The sequence below is a fragment of the Anopheles coustani genome, chromosome 2, assembly GCF_943734705.1.
Source record: "Anopheles coustani chromosome 2, idAnoCousDA_361_x.2, whole genome shotgun sequence".
Lineage (NCBI taxonomy): Eukaryota > Metazoa > Arthropoda > Insecta > Diptera > Culicidae > Anopheles > Anopheles coustani.
In genome coordinates this window covers 88,153,117-88,169,367 of record NC_071289.1, presented here as the reverse complement: position 1 = coordinate 88,169,367, position 16,251 = coordinate 88,153,117, and the positions used below count along the sequence as shown (strand labels likewise).

General features: G+C 44.7%; 5 protein-coding genes across 5 annotated transcripts; 3 read left to right on the top strand and 2 right to left on the bottom strand.

Moving 5' to 3' along the window:
* Positions 1–46: 46 nt before the first annotated feature.
* LOC131265272 (uncharacterized) lies at positions 47–713 on the bottom strand. The gene is made up of 3 exons (XM_058267534.1): positions 594–713; positions 374–511; positions 47–295 (listed from the first exon to the last, which is right to left on the bottom strand). The coding sequence occupies exons 1-3, from the start codon at positions 711–713 to the stop codon at positions 215–217; spliced, it is 339 nt and encodes a 112-aa protein (XP_058123517.1). The 3' UTR covers positions 47–214.
* Positions 714–1,342: 629 nt separating this feature from the next.
* On the top strand, positions 1,343–2,289 carry LOC131263901 (small ribosomal subunit protein mS38-like). Its single transcript, XM_058266179.1, has 3 exons — positions 1,343–1,448; positions 1,512–1,972; positions 2,046–2,289. The coding sequence occupies exons 1-3, from the start codon at positions 1,424–1,426 to the stop codon at positions 2,244–2,246; spliced, it is 687 nt and encodes a 228-aa protein (XP_058122162.1). The 5' UTR covers positions 1,343–1,423; the 3' UTR covers positions 2,247–2,289.
* A 252-nt stretch (positions 2,290–2,541) lies between these two features.
* LOC131263328 (queuosine 5'-phosphate N-glycosylase/hydrolase) lies at positions 2,542–3,831 on the top strand. The gene has a single exon (XM_058265511.1). It carries the CDS (start codon positions 2,542–2,544, stop codon positions 3,706–3,708), a length of 1,167 nt encoding a protein of 388 aa, XP_058121494.1. The 3' UTR covers positions 3,709–3,831.
* A 488-nt stretch (positions 3,832–4,319) lies between these two features.
* On the bottom strand, positions 4,320–12,449 carry LOC131266583 (V-type proton ATPase subunit C). The gene is made up of 9 exons (XM_058269154.1): positions 12,232–12,449; positions 11,272–11,434; positions 11,046–11,199; positions 6,788–6,974; positions 6,626–6,724; positions 6,281–6,536; positions 6,116–6,213; positions 5,907–6,042; positions 4,320–5,829 (listed from the first exon to the last, which is right to left on the bottom strand). The coding sequence occupies exons 2-9, from the start codon at positions 11,401–11,403 to the stop codon at positions 5,734–5,736; spliced, it is 1,158 nt and encodes a 385-aa protein (XP_058125137.1). The 5' UTR covers positions 11,404–11,434; positions 12,232–12,449; the 3' UTR covers positions 4,320–5,733.
* Positions 12,450–13,978: 1,529 nt separating this feature from the next.
* Positions 13,979–15,757, top strand: LOC131265271 (alpha-N-acetylgalactosaminidase). The gene is made up of 7 exons (XM_058267533.1): positions 13,979–14,332; positions 14,399–14,573; positions 14,646–14,740; positions 14,804–14,965; positions 15,058–15,270; positions 15,368–15,529; positions 15,626–15,757. Exons 1-7 carry the CDS (start codon positions 13,979–13,981, stop codon positions 15,755–15,757), a joined length of 1,293 nt encoding a protein of 430 aa, XP_058123516.1.
* Positions 15,758–16,251: the final 494 nt, after the last annotated feature.

Genomic DNA, 16,251 nt, shown 5'->3' with positions numbered 1-16,251 from the left:
CATCCGAAATTGCGATTAAAGTAAATCCGAGAGTTTATTAAAAAATTGATTGATCAGTTAAGTCAGAAGGTAAGTGGGTCCTGGAATACTCGCTCCATACTAGTGACGATTTAATACTGAACAGATATTACTGATACTTTTCATCTACCCATCTGCCCGGTGCGAAGGAACCATGCGCCTAGTGTGTGTGTGGTGATTGAAGGGCAGGAGACATTTAGTCACGATTGCGGTTCACTCGTTGCATGAAGCAGGCACGGAAGGAATTCAGTCGTACATCGATTTCACCTTCTTCGAGCTAAAAGTAGAACATTCGCACCGATCAATATTCTGCTACTTACTTATGCCGCCGTGCCAGCGGTGGCATTTTGCGTACCTCATCAAATTTGTAAATTTCCTGATAGCAGGAAGGGGACATACACTCCCGCACGCATCTGGTCCTCTCGATGCCATCGAGCGTCGCACAGCGGTAACTTTGTTCGCAGGCCGACTCGTACTCCCGGAATTTCAGTTCCTACACGTTGGCGAAGAAATCGATCGTTGTTAATTGCAGTTGGAGTGCTTTAGATCCCAATCGAATCGATCGGTTTACTTACATTTTTGCTACTTTCTTTAAAATCATATTCCGGAAACTGGAACACTACTTTATCGGCGAACGCATTGGCGAAAAGGATAACTACGAGGAAATACCGATCGACGGAGGCAGTTTGTTTCATTTTGGCGCTATGATTTTCTACAGCAAATTCACCAGTCGGTTCAATTAAAATTACTCTTCTGTGAGAGATTTGTTTACCGTCAACTATTTCTGTGTTTCTTGTGGGCCGGGAAAAATGAAAAACAGAATAAAATTGGCACATGCGTACTAGCGGAAAGGATCATACGAATCTCAAGAAGGACTTCTTTGATCTCTATTTCAAATCCCTATTCTGTTACCGTAGTTTAGTTTTATACTTCTTGTAATTTTCTTGCATCTGAACATTCTCAAAAGCTTCTTTAATTAGTTATATAATATAATTTATTTAAGTAATTCTTGCAACAGAATCGAATTCATTCAAATTTCCGGTTTCTACCACCAATTTGTGCTGTTTTCAACCATTAGGCACCTGAATGTCAAACTGAATGTAGTGATGGCTTTGCGTAGAGGAGTCGTATCGAAACTCATGATTCATGAAATCATTTCTAAACTGTTCTCAACCTCAATGATCTCAATGCATTGCAATTGCATACTTTTGAACATTTTGTGCAGCAGTATGAATTACAGTTTCGGAATGTAAAGAGAAATTTAAGTAGAAGAGCTCACTGTGTGCTGTGAGTTCTTGCTCCGAGCGCCCAACTCTGGTTTGGTACCGGGTGTGAAAACCAAAACAACAAATTGTATAACCATCCGTGTGTGGTGCGGCAGAAGAATTGTTGATGGTCGCTAAAAATGTTCCATCACCGGCATATTAAAGGTATTCAAGTGCAATAAGACACCATTGTGGTTCTTTCGTTGGCTAATATGTTTCCCTCCTCAGGAGTTGCCTCTTTGGCACGCAGCTTCAGCCGCATCGCGCTTCAGGAACGAACAGCAAATGCCTCTTTGCCGATCGTGCAGTTGAAACGAGCATCCGAGGCAAAAGTATCGAGTGTTAACGAGCGGTTAGAACTGCTTCGTTTACAGTCGATGTATTTGAGCCCAACGTGGGCAGGAAACGTGGAAATAGGCATTCGAAGAAATCCCTTAATACCGCTGAAGGAAATCATAGACATTCCGCTGGTGTCGAGAATCATCGAATGTCCCTTGCAACGACCGACAGGTGATGGGCCAATCGGAGATAGCCTCAAGATAGTCCCCACACTTGATCTACCCACCGGCATTGTGTCGCAGGATGATAACGGAAAACAGGCCGCACGTTTGATCGTGATTCGGAGGCGCAAAATGCGCAAACACAAACTGCGGAAGCTGCGCAAGAGGATGAAGTTCGAGTGGCTTAAGGCACGTTTCTGGAGAATCTTTTATGTAGGCGTGAAACAGTAAACTTTTTCTACCGTCGTTTTTCTTCATGTAGATTCGTCAACGGCGGGAATTGAAAAAGGAGAAACTGTTCCAGGCAGAACTGTTGAATCAAATCAAGGAGGCAGAGAAGTTTTCCGCTGAGGCGTACGTGGCCAGTAAACTGAGACAGGCAACCGATGAACCTACTCCACGCTTCTGGAAAGGCAAACGATTGCCCCAGTTTATCATTAAGCAAAAGTTGGGGATTGAATAGTGTGTTATTGTAGTGCAATCAATAAAGTATTTGATTTGACCGGATATGACCACATTTGGATTTCCATCGGTTCAAAAAGAGAGGAAACTGTGGATACTGGATGAAGCAATTGCTTTATTTAGGAGCACGCTTCCTTCATCAACAATTTTATATGGATGAATATGAAAATATTCAAAAAATCTATATTTTTTAGCTGTGCCTACAGCTATCCAACCCCAGCGATATAAACGATCGGTATCCACTGTCAAATGGAGAAAAAACTGGTTCTCGAGCAACGTAAACAAAACCAACGCAGATGTCGAGCGCGCGCTTTCGTCAGCTTCTGCTACGAACACGTGCTCCGTTGTATTTCACCAAGTTACACAAATTTCGTAATTGTAATCTCATCAAAGTATCCTACCACTCGTCTGTAAGAGTAACCATGGCAGCGCAGCTTCTTCCCGGCCCGTCGGGTGAGTTGATCGTGAAAAACGCAAAGTACGTTAGCGTGCACGAATCAGCGATCGAGAAGCTAGCGGACCGGGTGATCCTTGGTATCAAGGAGAAGGAAATCAATGTGGAAAACTTTTCGCAACACGAGCACCATCCCGCCGCAAAGGACCCGAATGCGGTGAATTGGATATTTCTCATCGACACGCTTAACTTTTGCTTCTGGACGCCGGGCCACGATGCGACCAAGTGGAAGGTGGAAGGCCAAACGGGCTACTTTGCCCTGTGTGCCGCCATCAATCGGGCCATGCGCGAAGGTATCGACATGACCAACCCGTCCTTCTACGTGTCCATCACGCTGGAGCAGATGGAAAAAATCCTACGCTCCGATGAACCGGACACGAAGGCACCGCTGCTCGAGGAAAGAGTTCGCTGCCTGCACGAGGTCGGTCGGGTGCTGCTCGATCGTTACGATGGACTGTTTGAAAATTGTGTCCGTGCGTGCAACGGTTCCGCCGTGAGGCTGCTCCAGCGTGTAGTGGACGAATTCCCGTGTTTCCGGGATGACGCCATCCTAAAGCACGGTGAAAACAATAGCATCGAAACCCCGGTTACGTTCTACAAACGCGCACAGATCCTGGTGGGCGACCTGTGGTCCTGTTTCCGCGGAGAAGGACTCGGAAAGTTCGACGATATCGATGCCATCACTATGTTTGCCGACTATCGCGTCCCGCAGGTGCTCGTACACTTCGGCACCTTATCGTACAGCGAGCAGCTTATGGCACTGTTGAAAGAGGACAAGCTGCTGGAGAACGGATGTCGTGAGGAGCTGGAAATACGGGGCGCCTCCATCCATATCGTCGAGCGGCTGAAGGTGGTCACGCGGGAGAAACTTATCGCAAACCATCCGGACATAAAACCGAGCTGTGTTAACGCTATCCTTCTGGATCACTTCCTGTGGGATTATCGTAGGAAACATGCGGCGGAATTGGAGTACATCCCGTTCCATAAAACCGTCAGCGTGTATTACTGAAAACTAATGACTGCATGAAAATATTCATCTTTTAGTTTTCGACCATTAACACCACTATCTATCTCATCAGTGTAATTTTGTGTCGTCTCGAAATCAATAAAATGTGTAACCCATTTTATAACATCACAAACAATTTAAACTTGTTCCATTATTCATCTCCACTCTTTCATCGTTTGTTGAAAGAAATCAAAATGACCGGTGGAAAGTCAACTCAACGCACTAATATCAGTTTCTTTCGTAGCAAATGGAAAAAGGAAACCAGAATACATCGCTTCGCTTGGAATGTTCCTATCATCATCAGCATCATCATAATTATTTGTTTGCAAAACAGTTCCATTATCAATCTTTACTACCTTTCCATCTGATTTGCTATCTTTATGTGCATATCATAGTTCTTTTCCATCGTATGCCTAAAATTCTTTTCGGAACTACGCTTTATTTACACGAAGTTTAACAGAGGACATCAACGGAAACAGGGAAATCGGCCATTTCCATGCCCAAGTATGAACTAGTTGATTATTGTTTCCTTCCATACCAGCAGCGGAACAGTTTAATCCAGTTTAACAATAGTTATATACGCATTTTGGAATAGACGATCTCTTCTTTCGGGAAATGCCTTACAGAGTACAGTTTAATAGAACCTCCCGTTACCGGGACTCGGGGCGGGACTATCTTCCGGCATGGCGCGGGATGTTTAGACTTTAGAGCTTACAATATACGTTGACCATGCGATCACGGTCTTTTTGACACTCTTTGCGTGTTCGTTTTTATACGTCCATCATATTAGTTACCTTTCTCTACTACGGGCAAAACGGACCTTGTCTGCGGAGAGGAGAGGGGCAGCGAGAGAGAGAGGACAGGGGCACATGATGTTAATTTTCCTAATTGCCTTGTAGCGATGTTTATGCTGGTGTTATTTGGCTTCCGAGACCTGGGCAGCAGACAGACCGATAAATGAACGAAATCAATGAGTCCGTAGGGAAGGAAAGGACGTAACAGAATAATTTACGCATTTCGTGACGGGAACCAGGGCGTCATCCGAATGGTACACTGACGGTTCAAAGGAAAGCATTACCAACGAGACCCACGAACAGTCTTTCAGACTTCAACACGACGACGACGACAACGACGACGAAAAGGACGACGGTTGGTGAATGTGATTGTGACACGAGATAATACTATAATTGTGTTTGGACCACGGGGAGGGGGGTTGTGTTCTTTTTTAAGTAGCGACCCTGAACGACGGAACGGATACGGATGAGGGTGGTATTGTTCCGTTCTTCACCAAACCAGCCAACGTGGGAAGATGTACACAACATTTTTTTTTAGCAGTTTCGTCCATCAAGGTCTTTATACTACAATGTATCCAAACTCGCCCAGTGCACTTCTCGAATCGTAGTACTCGTTGACTTTATAAACACTTATCGACATAAAGTTAATATTACACTGAATCGAATAGAATTCGTGCTTCGATTATCGTACCTTCTACATTACGCAATAATCAATAAAAAATCAGCAATAAAATAATCAACAGTTTACAAACAGACCAACCAACGCAAGGATGTGCGTGCGAAATTTGTTTAACTTCTTCCCCTTTGGACCGTAGAAAGGACCGGAGGGGAGAATGATATAAAAGAAAATAGAAACAAACAGGAAAACAAATAGTCTACGGAACGTGTGGGAATCGAGAACGCAAGGTGTTGTTGAACGGAATCCCAACTAGCGACAGAATTGTGCCACAACTAGAAGAATTTTATGTGTAGGAAAGGATACGAGAATTTTGTGCGAGAAAAAACATAACAAATACAGTAGGGATGGGGGGGAAGCTGACCCGAGCGCTTTCTCTATGCATAACGCACCCTGATTTTTGGGGACGTTATCGAATCGGGAGGGAACAAAACTAGTAGTTTGGTCGAATGGAGCAACATTCTGAACGGCGCACGTATGGTGTGTAGCGGTGATGCAATGCAGCTTGATTTGTTATCGCTGGTGTTTGCTCCCCGATTACTCAAGGGTTATCCCGCCCTAAACTTTCGTCTCGATCATGTCGATGTTAAGTTTATAGTACACGTAGGGGAAGTACTCCGATTGTCCAAAACCGAGCCCAGGAATATCAACGTTCTGGAGGATGACATAAGAAAAGTGCATTAGCACATGCTTCAGAGCGGGACAGAGTGTAAACGAAGCTGAATACTTACATCCGCATTGCCACCGGCCGATGAGCCCGAACCATCCAGATGTCCGTACAGCTGCTGGAGCACATCCCGGAGACGCTTTGTGCTCTTCTTGTTCGGATGGATAAGAATGGCTTGGAAATTGACCGGCAGACCGTATCTACGGAAGTAGGTAGAACATGATTACTTTACCTCAAGAAAGAAAGACAATTGCACAAGAACCAAAAATGTACCTCAGCACCGATTCGACGAAAACGCGCAGTGCCTTCACGTGTATCCAGGCACAGAAGGTCTCGCTGAAGTTCACCTTCAGCCATCGGACCAGCGGACCCTGCGGTAAACGAAACACACAAGGTGATGGTAATTCAACCTCAATTGTCACGGTCCCGTTTACTTACGAATTGCTTCTTCTTGTCCGTGACCAGCTTGGTGATTTCGTTCTTGCCGGCAGCCAGCTCCTCCTCGTTGTACACGAACTCACGCACGACGAACTTGCGCTCGCGAGCGTGCAACTTGAACTCGTCCACCACCTTCTTGAACAGGGTCACGTTCACCAGCGCATAGTCGCTGTCCTGCATGATCAGCTGCGACGAGCGGGGCACAATCATGTCGGTGATCTTTTCATAGTGTGCATTCCAGTCGTTGATGTTGGCCCTACGGAAGTCGCAAAATCGTTTTCGTTAAGACAAATAAAAGTAAATCTATCTCGTCCACCAGATTGGGGACTACCATCGTGTGCATACTTCGGTACGATTACGAGCAGCGTGGTCAAGTACTCCGAGTCCAGGATGAAGTGTTCCTTCTTCACCAAGTCCGCTAAGTTGCGGGTCAGCAAACTGCCACTACAAGAAAGAAAAACAGGGTAAAGATCCCAACAGTCACCGGTTTCCCCACCCTGAACTTACGTTTGCTTCTTCTCCAGATTCTGCAGGTTACCCTTCAGATTGTTGTACGCGGCAGACTTCGTCTTCAGATCGGCATCGATTTGTCCGACCTGCTTGGAGATGATGTCCGCAATGTTGCGCAGCGACTGTTTCGTCGGGTACTTGGCCAGATCCCACTGGAACCGGGTGATGTACGAGGTAAGGTCATCTATTACACAATGGAGCGAAAGAAGACAAAGAAAGGCAGATCAGTAACGATAGTTCTTGTGGCACATTTCATCACCAACAGCCGTGTCTCAGTGCTTTGAAAGAAAGAAAAACAAAACATGAAAGTTATTGACGGAAGAAAAAATTGGCAAAATAAAATCAAAAGTTTAATTTCACGGACACAAACTGAAAAAGGAATATTTATTACGCGTGCTGTTCAATAGGTATATGCATCAACCACGATTTGCATCGAAATTGTTCATTCTACGAAATGTACAAAAACAGCAAAGCGGGACATAATTTAAAGGCAGGAACACTCAAATCTTCAAAGCAATGGGACAAGTTTGGCTAAAACGGGAAGTTCCTTCGTACGTAACACGTAAACTTGTATCATTCGAACGCATATTCATTGACTAGCTTGAATAGAGTAGAAGCTTGCCTTGACGCAACCATCGAAAATGTAATGTAATCAAATCGTTCAATTGTGTTCAACTTTCAATAGCTACACTAAAAAACAGAAAACAACTTCTCGGATACCAACGGAAACGCACAGACAGTTGAAACTAAAACAAAATGCTGGTTTGTTTCAAATACATAAAACAAATTATCGAACTTAACAGGTCGAAGCAAAGGAAAGGTATAGGGGGGTTGGAGATAAGTAGAAAATAAAAGTCTTTATAACATGAATAAAAATTTGCTAATTGTTTTAAAGTTTAAATTAAACGCTATAAGAAGCGTAAGAAAGGTAACAACAACCGACTGGACCAATGTGAAACTACTTCGTTCACTTGCAAGGAAAACATAAATCAGGTAAATTAAGTGGAAGAAAATATGGATTAGCGAGGATAATGAGAAGGGGATGTTGTTGTTTTTGTGGAGAGAATATTGTTTGTTCGTTTTGGGGTGGAATTAATAGGTTTAAGTATCGTTCCATTTTTTCGTGAATGCGCAAGGACAAAACACACACACAAACACGGGATTATTGCTGCATAATGTCGATCCTGTAACGAGCAAGGACTGGAAAATTTAAAAAGAAGAGAAAACAGATGCGATAAAGAGATTAAAAGTGTTTAACGACACATATCGACAACAAACAAGAAGGAACGGGGGCATTATTCAAGCATAATAAAAAACGGCCAAGCACATAGAAGAAAGGGTGGAATGGAACTCCTTTTTGGTGCAGTCCATAGAGAGTTTTGTAAGGAATCGGAAGCAGAAACGGGAGGTGCACGAGCAACGGTCAACGGCATGTGGTTTTCGTTGGGCTAAAAAGAACAGAACAAAAGTAAGTAAAGGCGTATGCAAAGTAAAGAACAACCATTTCAACAGTAGCAATAATAAAAGTGTGTTTGCAAGTGTCGTGAGTGGTGACTTTTGGCATGGTGGCAGTAGTAAGGACCAGGTAGGCCTGACCTGGATTGATGACCGCCGCCAAAGGAGCCCGCGATTGATGCCCTTTGTTTGCCACCGTCGTCGACTGCTTTCGAAGGTGAAGACCGTTACGGGCCAGCGCAGTGGATGAAGCCGGTGGCCCTCCTCCAGGATGGGAAGGAGGGTGCGGGCAAGCAACGGGATCCAGTACGGCCGCCCCTCCGTACACATCCGACTCATCGTCGTCCGGATCGGGACTGGATGGACGACGATTGTGTCGGGAGTTGCCGAGAGCTCGACCGCCGCCGCAGCAGCTACTGGTGCCGACGAGACTGTGGCCCGAACCGTGGCCACTTCCGCCACCGAACAGATGGCTCGACGAGCGACTCCTGTTGGCAGCCGCCATCCGCCGGCGGATGGCGTAGGATGGGAAGCAAGTGGGAGTTTGGAATGTTCGAGATTTACATATTTGCAAAAGAACACACTTCCTTTCATTCAAAAAAGACGATCTGTTTTTTTTTTCGTCAAACACATAAAACAAACACCGTGTTTTTGAGCAGACTGCTACAAGGTGTAGCGCTTGTAACGAAGCTCTTATGAAACATTCAATGGTACAACTATTTAAACAATGAACATTTTCTCATATATTCACATCATCCACACCAAAATGTAGATATTCAGGATTGTAATAGAACATTTACAAGATAAACACAGAGGGACAGAGATTGACACGTATACCATCAAAGGACCAATGATGATCGTGGAGGTGTTTTAGGATGGAAATGAGATCGACAGGAACTTCATACAATAAGTGACCATACACGGATACGATACGAGGATAATATTCAAAGAACTATGTACCGTAACATGGTGTTCAAATCAGCGAAATGTAATAAATTAATCTTTTCCCAATTTAGTCTATAATATTAAACGTGGCCTGTACTGATAAAGGCATTGCATCATACGAAACAATATTACAACCGGCACATATGATGAACAAAGATACATGACAAGGGATCAAACTCAGAAAGATAATCTAAAAGAGCATCATAACTCTTTTAAAACATACACGAAAGTAAGCTAAAAAAAACTCATAAACATGTACCAGTAGTATTATCGTTTTGTATCGCACTTTTTATGGAGAGACCGAATTTTTGTTTCTAACTCACAACTGCATAAGTTTAAGGGAGGTGTAGAATAGAATTAAATTACAGGTATCATCGCTAGTCTACCGTTGCAAGAGGCCAATTGATGTTCTATGTATCTAGTTTAATTTTTAGTTTTACATTTGAACGAATCAGATTATGAACATGGCACAAACTTTTTGAAAACAACACACATGGTACAGCGTGAAGCGTGAAAAACATCCACAGCGACAAAGAGGGACACGCAACAACGGGACACCATCGGGAGGCGTTGTACGGGTACGCCCACCGGAAATGAGTGTGTGTGTGTCGGTACCTGGATTTGTGCGAGTGTTTGCGCCTATGAAACCATCGCCACTCGAATCCAGATTCCGGTCCCTGATCCATCTCCGGTGCGCTATATCCTTCGCTTTCCGGTGCGCCGCAGGACAAGCCCGTATCGTCGGTTGCCTGTAGGAACTGGTGGCTTCCTCTGCTAGCCTTCCGACTATGACTGCCGCTAGCCGGACTGGCCGGTGGTTTAGGAGATTTTCTGTGCTTTGATTTATGCTTTTTCCCACCTTTACCCTCATCCCACCAGCCGTCGGGGTCGGGATGAGGGGATGCGGGTTGTGAAGTGTCGTCAAAAAATTGACAAATCACCGTCGGTGGTGAGCACGGTGTTGTCGGGGTGGTCGAAGTCGGACAGCTGCATACCACCGGTCCATGTTGATTTTCTCCCGAGCAGGCGGACGAGGATGAGTTTGTTAGGCTGCCGTAGCGCGAGGAACTTGTCGTTGGACCGCCTTCCTGGCTCTGTCCGGAAGAATATTGTCGCTGATAGCTGACGAACGCGGGACGACTACTCGCCGATATATCGTCCGGAATAGATAACTGTCGCTTACCGTCCTCAAACGGTGCCTCCAGAGGTGGCTCCGCGTGTGTAGTGGGCGCGGATTGCTCATCCGATCCCTCCGAGCCTTCGTAATGAGCCCAAAACCATTTGGATGTATATATTGCGTATAAAGTGTGTGCGGGAAGTGTTTGGTATTTTTAATGGGATGTCTTTAAGATGGATTTAGGTAACAAGGGTCCAGGAACGGTGAAGAACGTGGTGGGTTCGATAACAGAAAAGTTACATAACATCACCCAAACCAAAATTTAGAATTGATGCAAAATGACGATCGCTAAACTGATCGTCAATTCTTTGCAATGTGGTAAAAACAAAATCGATTTATGACATAAGAAAAACGGTGTCCCAAGAAACTTTACCATGCATTGTTCGTTAGTACCTTCTTCGAACAGCCCCATTTAAAATATGATTCACAATTTTTCGAGCAATGAAATTCGAACGAAAGCATAAAAGCATAGCAACTACCTTACAAAGAAAAAAAAGAGTTTAGAACGACAATTGATCCGATGATTGACTTCCACTTTTTGCGCATTGCAATGCGGCTACTCTACTTCCTGGTCAGATTCGCGTCGTTAGGAATACTATAAACTACAAACTGCAGTATCTTAGATAAATCCGTACCCCAAAATGTACGTTTCTCCCCCGCGTGATTCAAATTACTCACTGTTGTTGGCCAGCAAGTTCTCGTACAGCTTATCACGCTGATCTTCCAGCACGTCCCCGAGGTAGGCGGAAATCTTACGGGTCGTCTGCTCAACGTAAGCATCCAGCTTGCCCAGATCGTCCGACAAACCGACCAGTTGATCGAGCGTTCCAACCTAAAAGCACATAAAATGTAGTTGATTGGAAACCGCTCGATGTGGCCCGCGGTTACCCTCCCTCCATCGAACCTTCAGATCCGGAATGTGAAACTTAAAGTTTTCACACAGGTTGTTCTGCTTGCTGGTCACATTGTTCATCGTTTCCCAGGTTTGTTGCATCGTTTTGTCACCCGGTGCTGATATCAACCAGTACTCCGCCATTGTGGATACTCAATTGCAGTTAACTGTGGGGCTACGGAAGGAAAGTAAAGAGTTATTAGGGAAAGTTTTCTACTATAAATGATAAATAATGTATCCACTTGTCCGCATGCATCGCGGACGCCTTGTTCTGCGATGGATTGCCTGCGCTTGCTTTGTTTTTAAGTCGATGAACGAAAATCGATATTAATCAAATAATACCCTTCACTTGTCAGGACATTGGTCAAGTAGTCCTTCAGGATTTGGACGCGCTTCCCCGCGGGCTTATGCAATGCCTTTCTGCGCCTTCGATTAGCGTTTGCTTTGGTGCACGGGACCTACACACCGTCCAAGCGAGATGGGACACCACGGTGCCAGGGACGGATCGAGCGAGACAGCGAGCGCACGGAACGAAAAAATGGTCAGCTGTTTTGAACTGATAAGTCACATGACATCTTACTTTTTCGCGTACAATTGCATCCGCTGGAATGCACACAGGACGAAACATTCCAGCGTAGAATGCAGGCTGTGATGCAGTTGGGAAATAGTTTGTGCAAGCCTTCGACGACAGCAATTCCCTGGTTTAATTTTGCATCCCCTAAAGAAGATCGGGCTTTCCCTGCACCGAGTGTCAACCATTATTGATTTTCTTGTTTCATGTACGGTTTTCACAGTCACAGCGTATTTTCGATAGCTAACCGAGGAGTTATTTCTCTCCCATCGATGGTGTTTTCATCAACAACGATTCTATTTTTCACTGCACAGTTTGGAGGCTTACTTTTTGGCCGGGAAAAATCCTCCTGCCGCCCGTGAAACCGAAGAAGATCGCTGCGGAACATTCGGGCTACTTACCACTTGCAAACACAAACGTTTATCCGCGCAGTGCACTTTTTGCTGGTACAGCCGACAACAGTCCGGAAGGCAGCAAAAGACGCCTAGTGACCGACGGAAAACGGTGGTCAACGATAGCAAAAATCCGAAAAACACGGACACGGGATACGCAATCCTCCGATTCGGGCAGCAGCTCGCAAAACCAGCAGATCTACAAATATTCACGTGATTACTTTTCACCCCTTCCGCCTACCTCAGGTAACCGTTGGTGTAGTGTTGACAGAATCTGGATTCAAAGATTCGATCCCTAGACGGATTCTAAAGATTCGAATCCCATTTGACGGATTCGAAAGATTTGAATCCCATCTGACAGATTCTAAAGATTTGGATCCCGGACGGATTCTAAAGCTTTGATTCGATTTTGGATAAATACGAACCTTGATTGTACAATTGTTAAAGTAACAAATAATATGAAAAATTGGTAAATTTGGTTAGCACGCATGATATGACGGATTGGGATTCGGATTCGAAGATCCGGATCTTAGAATGGATTTAAATCGAAAGATTCGAATCTCTGTAGGGATTCAGTTACCCCATCACTATACCCCACCGACGTTTGACAGCAGAGTTGTAATTTTCAGTAGAAAAAATATTTACCTTTTAGCCAAGCTTGGTTGAACAAAGCTTCATGGAAGCATGAATTAAAAGTAGAAATATTGGTTAAAATTGCAAATTTGGTTTTAACTTTGCAATATTTACGCCCTTTTTACAATGTACCACTTTATTATAGGTTCGGCTGTGCCCTCATCTCGAAAAACATAAATAGATTTACCAAATGCAAACACAGGGTGACACGAAATGATTTTCAAATATTCTTAAATTTAAATTTATGCCGTTACTAAATTATGAGATTTAACATCCTAGGAAAATTTAAAAAAAACGATAAAGCTCACAAATACCCTTGAAATTACAAAAGGGGTATTAGCGATGTATTTCTGGTGGTATAAGATTCTATTTAGATTACAGAACGCATTACGTTTCCACCTATCTACAGAACATATGATATATGTGATATCACGTGTCCACCTACTTTATCAAAATAATTAATTGTAACAAATATATGGAAGGTGAAGAAAAAACTTCAATCCAAAGTTCCTATATAAAAACATATTCTTAAGACTTCCGTAATTATGAGCCTTCGCTAATGACCTCTAATTAGTTTCCATTGGCAGGCATGCTTGGCATAATTAAGCACCGAACATCAGCAAATCATCAATAAAAAAAAAAAAATACGGAAGATTCAGCATTTGTGACCCAGAAATGCGAAAACAAAAAGTTATGTTGACCCATGCCACTATTGCATTAATCCTCCTGCATTTGGTCGTCACGTTTAAACCATCAAAGTTATCTGATAAAAAACTACACCCATAAATATAGAAAATGTCATTATGCAATACTTGCACCGATGAAAAGCCGTTTAGACGGTGGCCAATAAACAGTCCTAAGAGCCTGCTAACAAAATTTGGGTCATCAAAATACCGCACACTTCAATTGGCTTTGCGCGGGTCGATGTTCTTTGCGACGTCTTGCTGGGCATTTTATGGTCTTGAGTACCAGAGTCAACAGTTGGACACGATTGATAAAACCGGCACCTATCTTACTGGGTTAGATTATGCGTTCAAACCGTTCTAGTCGCATTATAAAACGAAGCCCAACGGCAGTTGAGAAAGCTAGTCCCGGTGTTGTTAGGTTTTGGAAACGTTCGACGATGGTTCACGTCAGGATCCCGGCGTTTCTGCTCGGAGCAATTGTAACAGTTTGGTTCATCAACGAGCAAGTTTTAGGGCTGGAGAATGGATTGGCACGCCGACCACCGATGGGATGGATGAGCTGGGAACGTTTCCGGTGCATTACGGACTGCAAGAAGTACCCGGACGAGTGCATCAGTGAGAAGTTGTTCAAAAGGATGGCCGATCTGATGGTGTCGGAAGGATACCGTGATGCTGGCTACGAGTATGTCAACATCGACGACTGCTGGATGGCCGATGAACGCGACAAGGATGGCGTTCTGCAACCGAACAAGGAGAGATTTCCAAACGGAATCAAACACCTAGCGGATTATGTGAGAAAAATAAGCCACTCGTTCACGCTCGTATCATTAAAACGATGATCATTCCCTTCCGTGTAGATCCACGAGCGAGGCCTTAAGTTTGGAATCTATCAAGACATTGGCACGAAAACGTGTGCCGGCTATCCGGGCATGATGGACTATTTCAAGCTGGACGCACAAACGTTTGCCGACTGGCACGTGGACTTTATCAAAATCGATGGCTGTTACGCGGACGTTGAGCTGATGGTGGATGGTAAGACTGTGGTGTTATCGATCCTTTCCGTTACTATCACTGAAAGAAACGTTTCCATTTTTCCGTTGAAAGATTACATTAAGTTTGGTGAATATATGAATCGGACTGGGCGACCGATACTGTACTCTTGCTCGTGGCCGGCTTACCAGGAGTACGATGGCATCATCGTGAGTGAAGGTGCGATTTAAGAGGCATGGGTGGTTGGTTCAAACTTTCTTTTTTTCCAACAGCCCGATTATGAGCAGCTAAAGAAGACCTGTAACATGTGGCGTAACTGGGGCGATATCGAGGACTCGCATGAGTCGGTGGTCGAGATAACGAAATACTTTGCTGACAATCAGGATAGAATCGTACCACACCATGGACCGGGTCACTGGAATGATCCCGACACGGTAGGTTTATCTGTTCTCGCTACTTACTTGACTCATTCAAAATACTTGATCAACATTCAAATGGTGGCGTGGTGGCGTCGTTCCCCTGCCAGTTGGTTCTAGGAAACTACGGACTAAGCTACGACCAGAGTAAATCCCAGCTGGCCGTTTGGACGATTCTAGCAGCACCCGTGCTTATCTCCAACGATCTGGCGAAGGTCACGCCGGAGATCAAGGAGCTCCTGCTTAACCGGGCCATCATAAAGGTGAACCAGGACCCACTCGGCATTCAGGGGAGACTTGTGAAGACGTTCAACAAAATGGAGGTAATGCAGGCATAGGCATGACCGTTGCATAATCATGGGGAAGCTTCGAAAGAGAAAACGCGCTACAAGTCATATCTTTGTCTTTTGAAACGCTTAGATCTGGAAACGGCCAGTACTGCCAAGGGTGGGCCACGAGTTGACGCAAGCCGTTGCCTTTGTTAGCCGCCGTGCAGATGGGGCCCCGTACTCGGTGACGGTGCACCTTCAGGAGGACGTCGGGCTCAGCAACAACACCATCATCAAGGGCTACAAAGTTTACGTAAGTTTATGGAAAACAGATACACCCATCGCTGCATTGTGTGTGAACAAGGATGTAAATGTGCGTTCCGTCTTTCGTCTGATCCCACTTCTGCAGGATCTCTTCAACCCGGACGCCAAACCGATGCTGCTGAGGGCCAACGCAAACTTTGAAACACGCGTCAACCCGTCCGGGGCCAACTTCTTCCGCTTCGTGCCTCAGTATGGAACGGATTTTATCCGCTTCTAATCGGTTATCATTAAATTAGGTATTATTTAGGACGTAGGCTACCATCATAGGTCATGACGGCGATGCGGTCGTATTTTGCAACGTTGTTTGTATTATGAAAACACGCCGATTCGCACCATAAGAGTTGTTTTTGCCCCATACAGTGGCCTGCGCAAACACAAATAAACACCCCTGTGGATATCCCGTTTTTTTTATGCTTCCACCGTGCATGCAGCGGCTTCCCACCTCGCCAACAACGTGGCGGCCAAGGTCAGGGTGGAGAACTCGTCTTGCTTGTCCGTTCCCGTTTCGATAGTGTCATGGTCTTTTACTTCTGGTCTTTTGCTTACTGTCTTTTGCTTCTCGTCTTTTGCTCAAGGTCTTTTGCTTCAAGTGAGGTTACATATGATCTCTTGCTTCGAGTGTCGACTGCTTACTCACACATTTTTTGCACCCTCGCTTCGTCGGCGAGGGTGGATCGGGACGTACCCTACTGACCATAAGGAAACGGTCTG

Bases quoted from the DNA above. Each gene is read 5' to 3' on its own strand.
- LOC131265271 (XM_058267533.1), top strand. From the start codon at position 13,979: ATGGTTCACGTCAGGATCCCGGCGTTTCTGCTCGGAGCAATTGTAACA. The intron at 14,966-15,057 runs GTAGGTTTATCT...TTCCCCTGCCAG, and splicing joins ACTGGAATGATCCCGACACG to TTGGTTCTAGGAAACTACGG. The intron at 15,271-15,367 runs GTAATGCAGGCA...TGAAACGCTTAG, and splicing joins AGACGTTCAACAAAATGGAG to ATCTGGAAACGGCCAGTACT.
- LOC131263901 (XM_058266179.1), top strand. From the start codon at position 1,424: ATGTTCCATCACCGGCATATTAAAG. The intron at 1,449-1,511 runs GTATTCAAGTGC...TTCCCTCCTCAG, and splicing joins CCATCACCGGCATATTAAAG to GAGTTGCCTCTTTGGCACGC. The intron at 1,973-2,045 runs GCACGTTTCTGG...TTCTTCATGTAG, and splicing joins TGAAGTTCGAGTGGCTTAAG to ATTCGTCAACGGCGGGAATT.
- LOC131266583 (XM_058269154.1), bottom strand. From the start codon at position 11,403: ATGGCGGAGTACTGGTTGATATCAGCACCGGGTGACAAAACGATGCAA. The intron at 6,725-6,787 runs GTAAGTTCAGGG...TCTTTCTTGTAG, and splicing joins AATCTGGAGAAGAAGCAAAC to TGGCAGTTTGCTGACCCGCA. The intron at 5,830-5,906 runs GTAAGTATTCAG...GTCATCCTCCAG, and splicing joins CGGCCGGTGGCAATGCGGAT to AACGTTGATATTCCTGGGCT.
- LOC131265272 (XM_058267534.1), bottom strand. From the start codon at position 713: ATGAAACAAACTGCCTCCGTCGATCGGTATTTCCTCGTAGTTATCCTT. The intron at 512-593 runs GTAAGTAAACCG...GCCAACGTGTAG, and splicing joins TTAAAGAAAGTAGCAAAAAT to GAACTGAAATTCCGGGAGTA. The intron at 296-373 runs GTACGCAAAATG...TTCTACTTTTAG, and splicing joins AAATTTACAAATTTGATGAG to CTCGAAGAAGGTGAAATCGA.
- LOC131263328 (XM_058265511.1), top strand. From the start codon at position 2,542: ATGTCGAGCGCGCGCTTTCGTCAGCTTCTGCTACGAACACGTGCTCCG.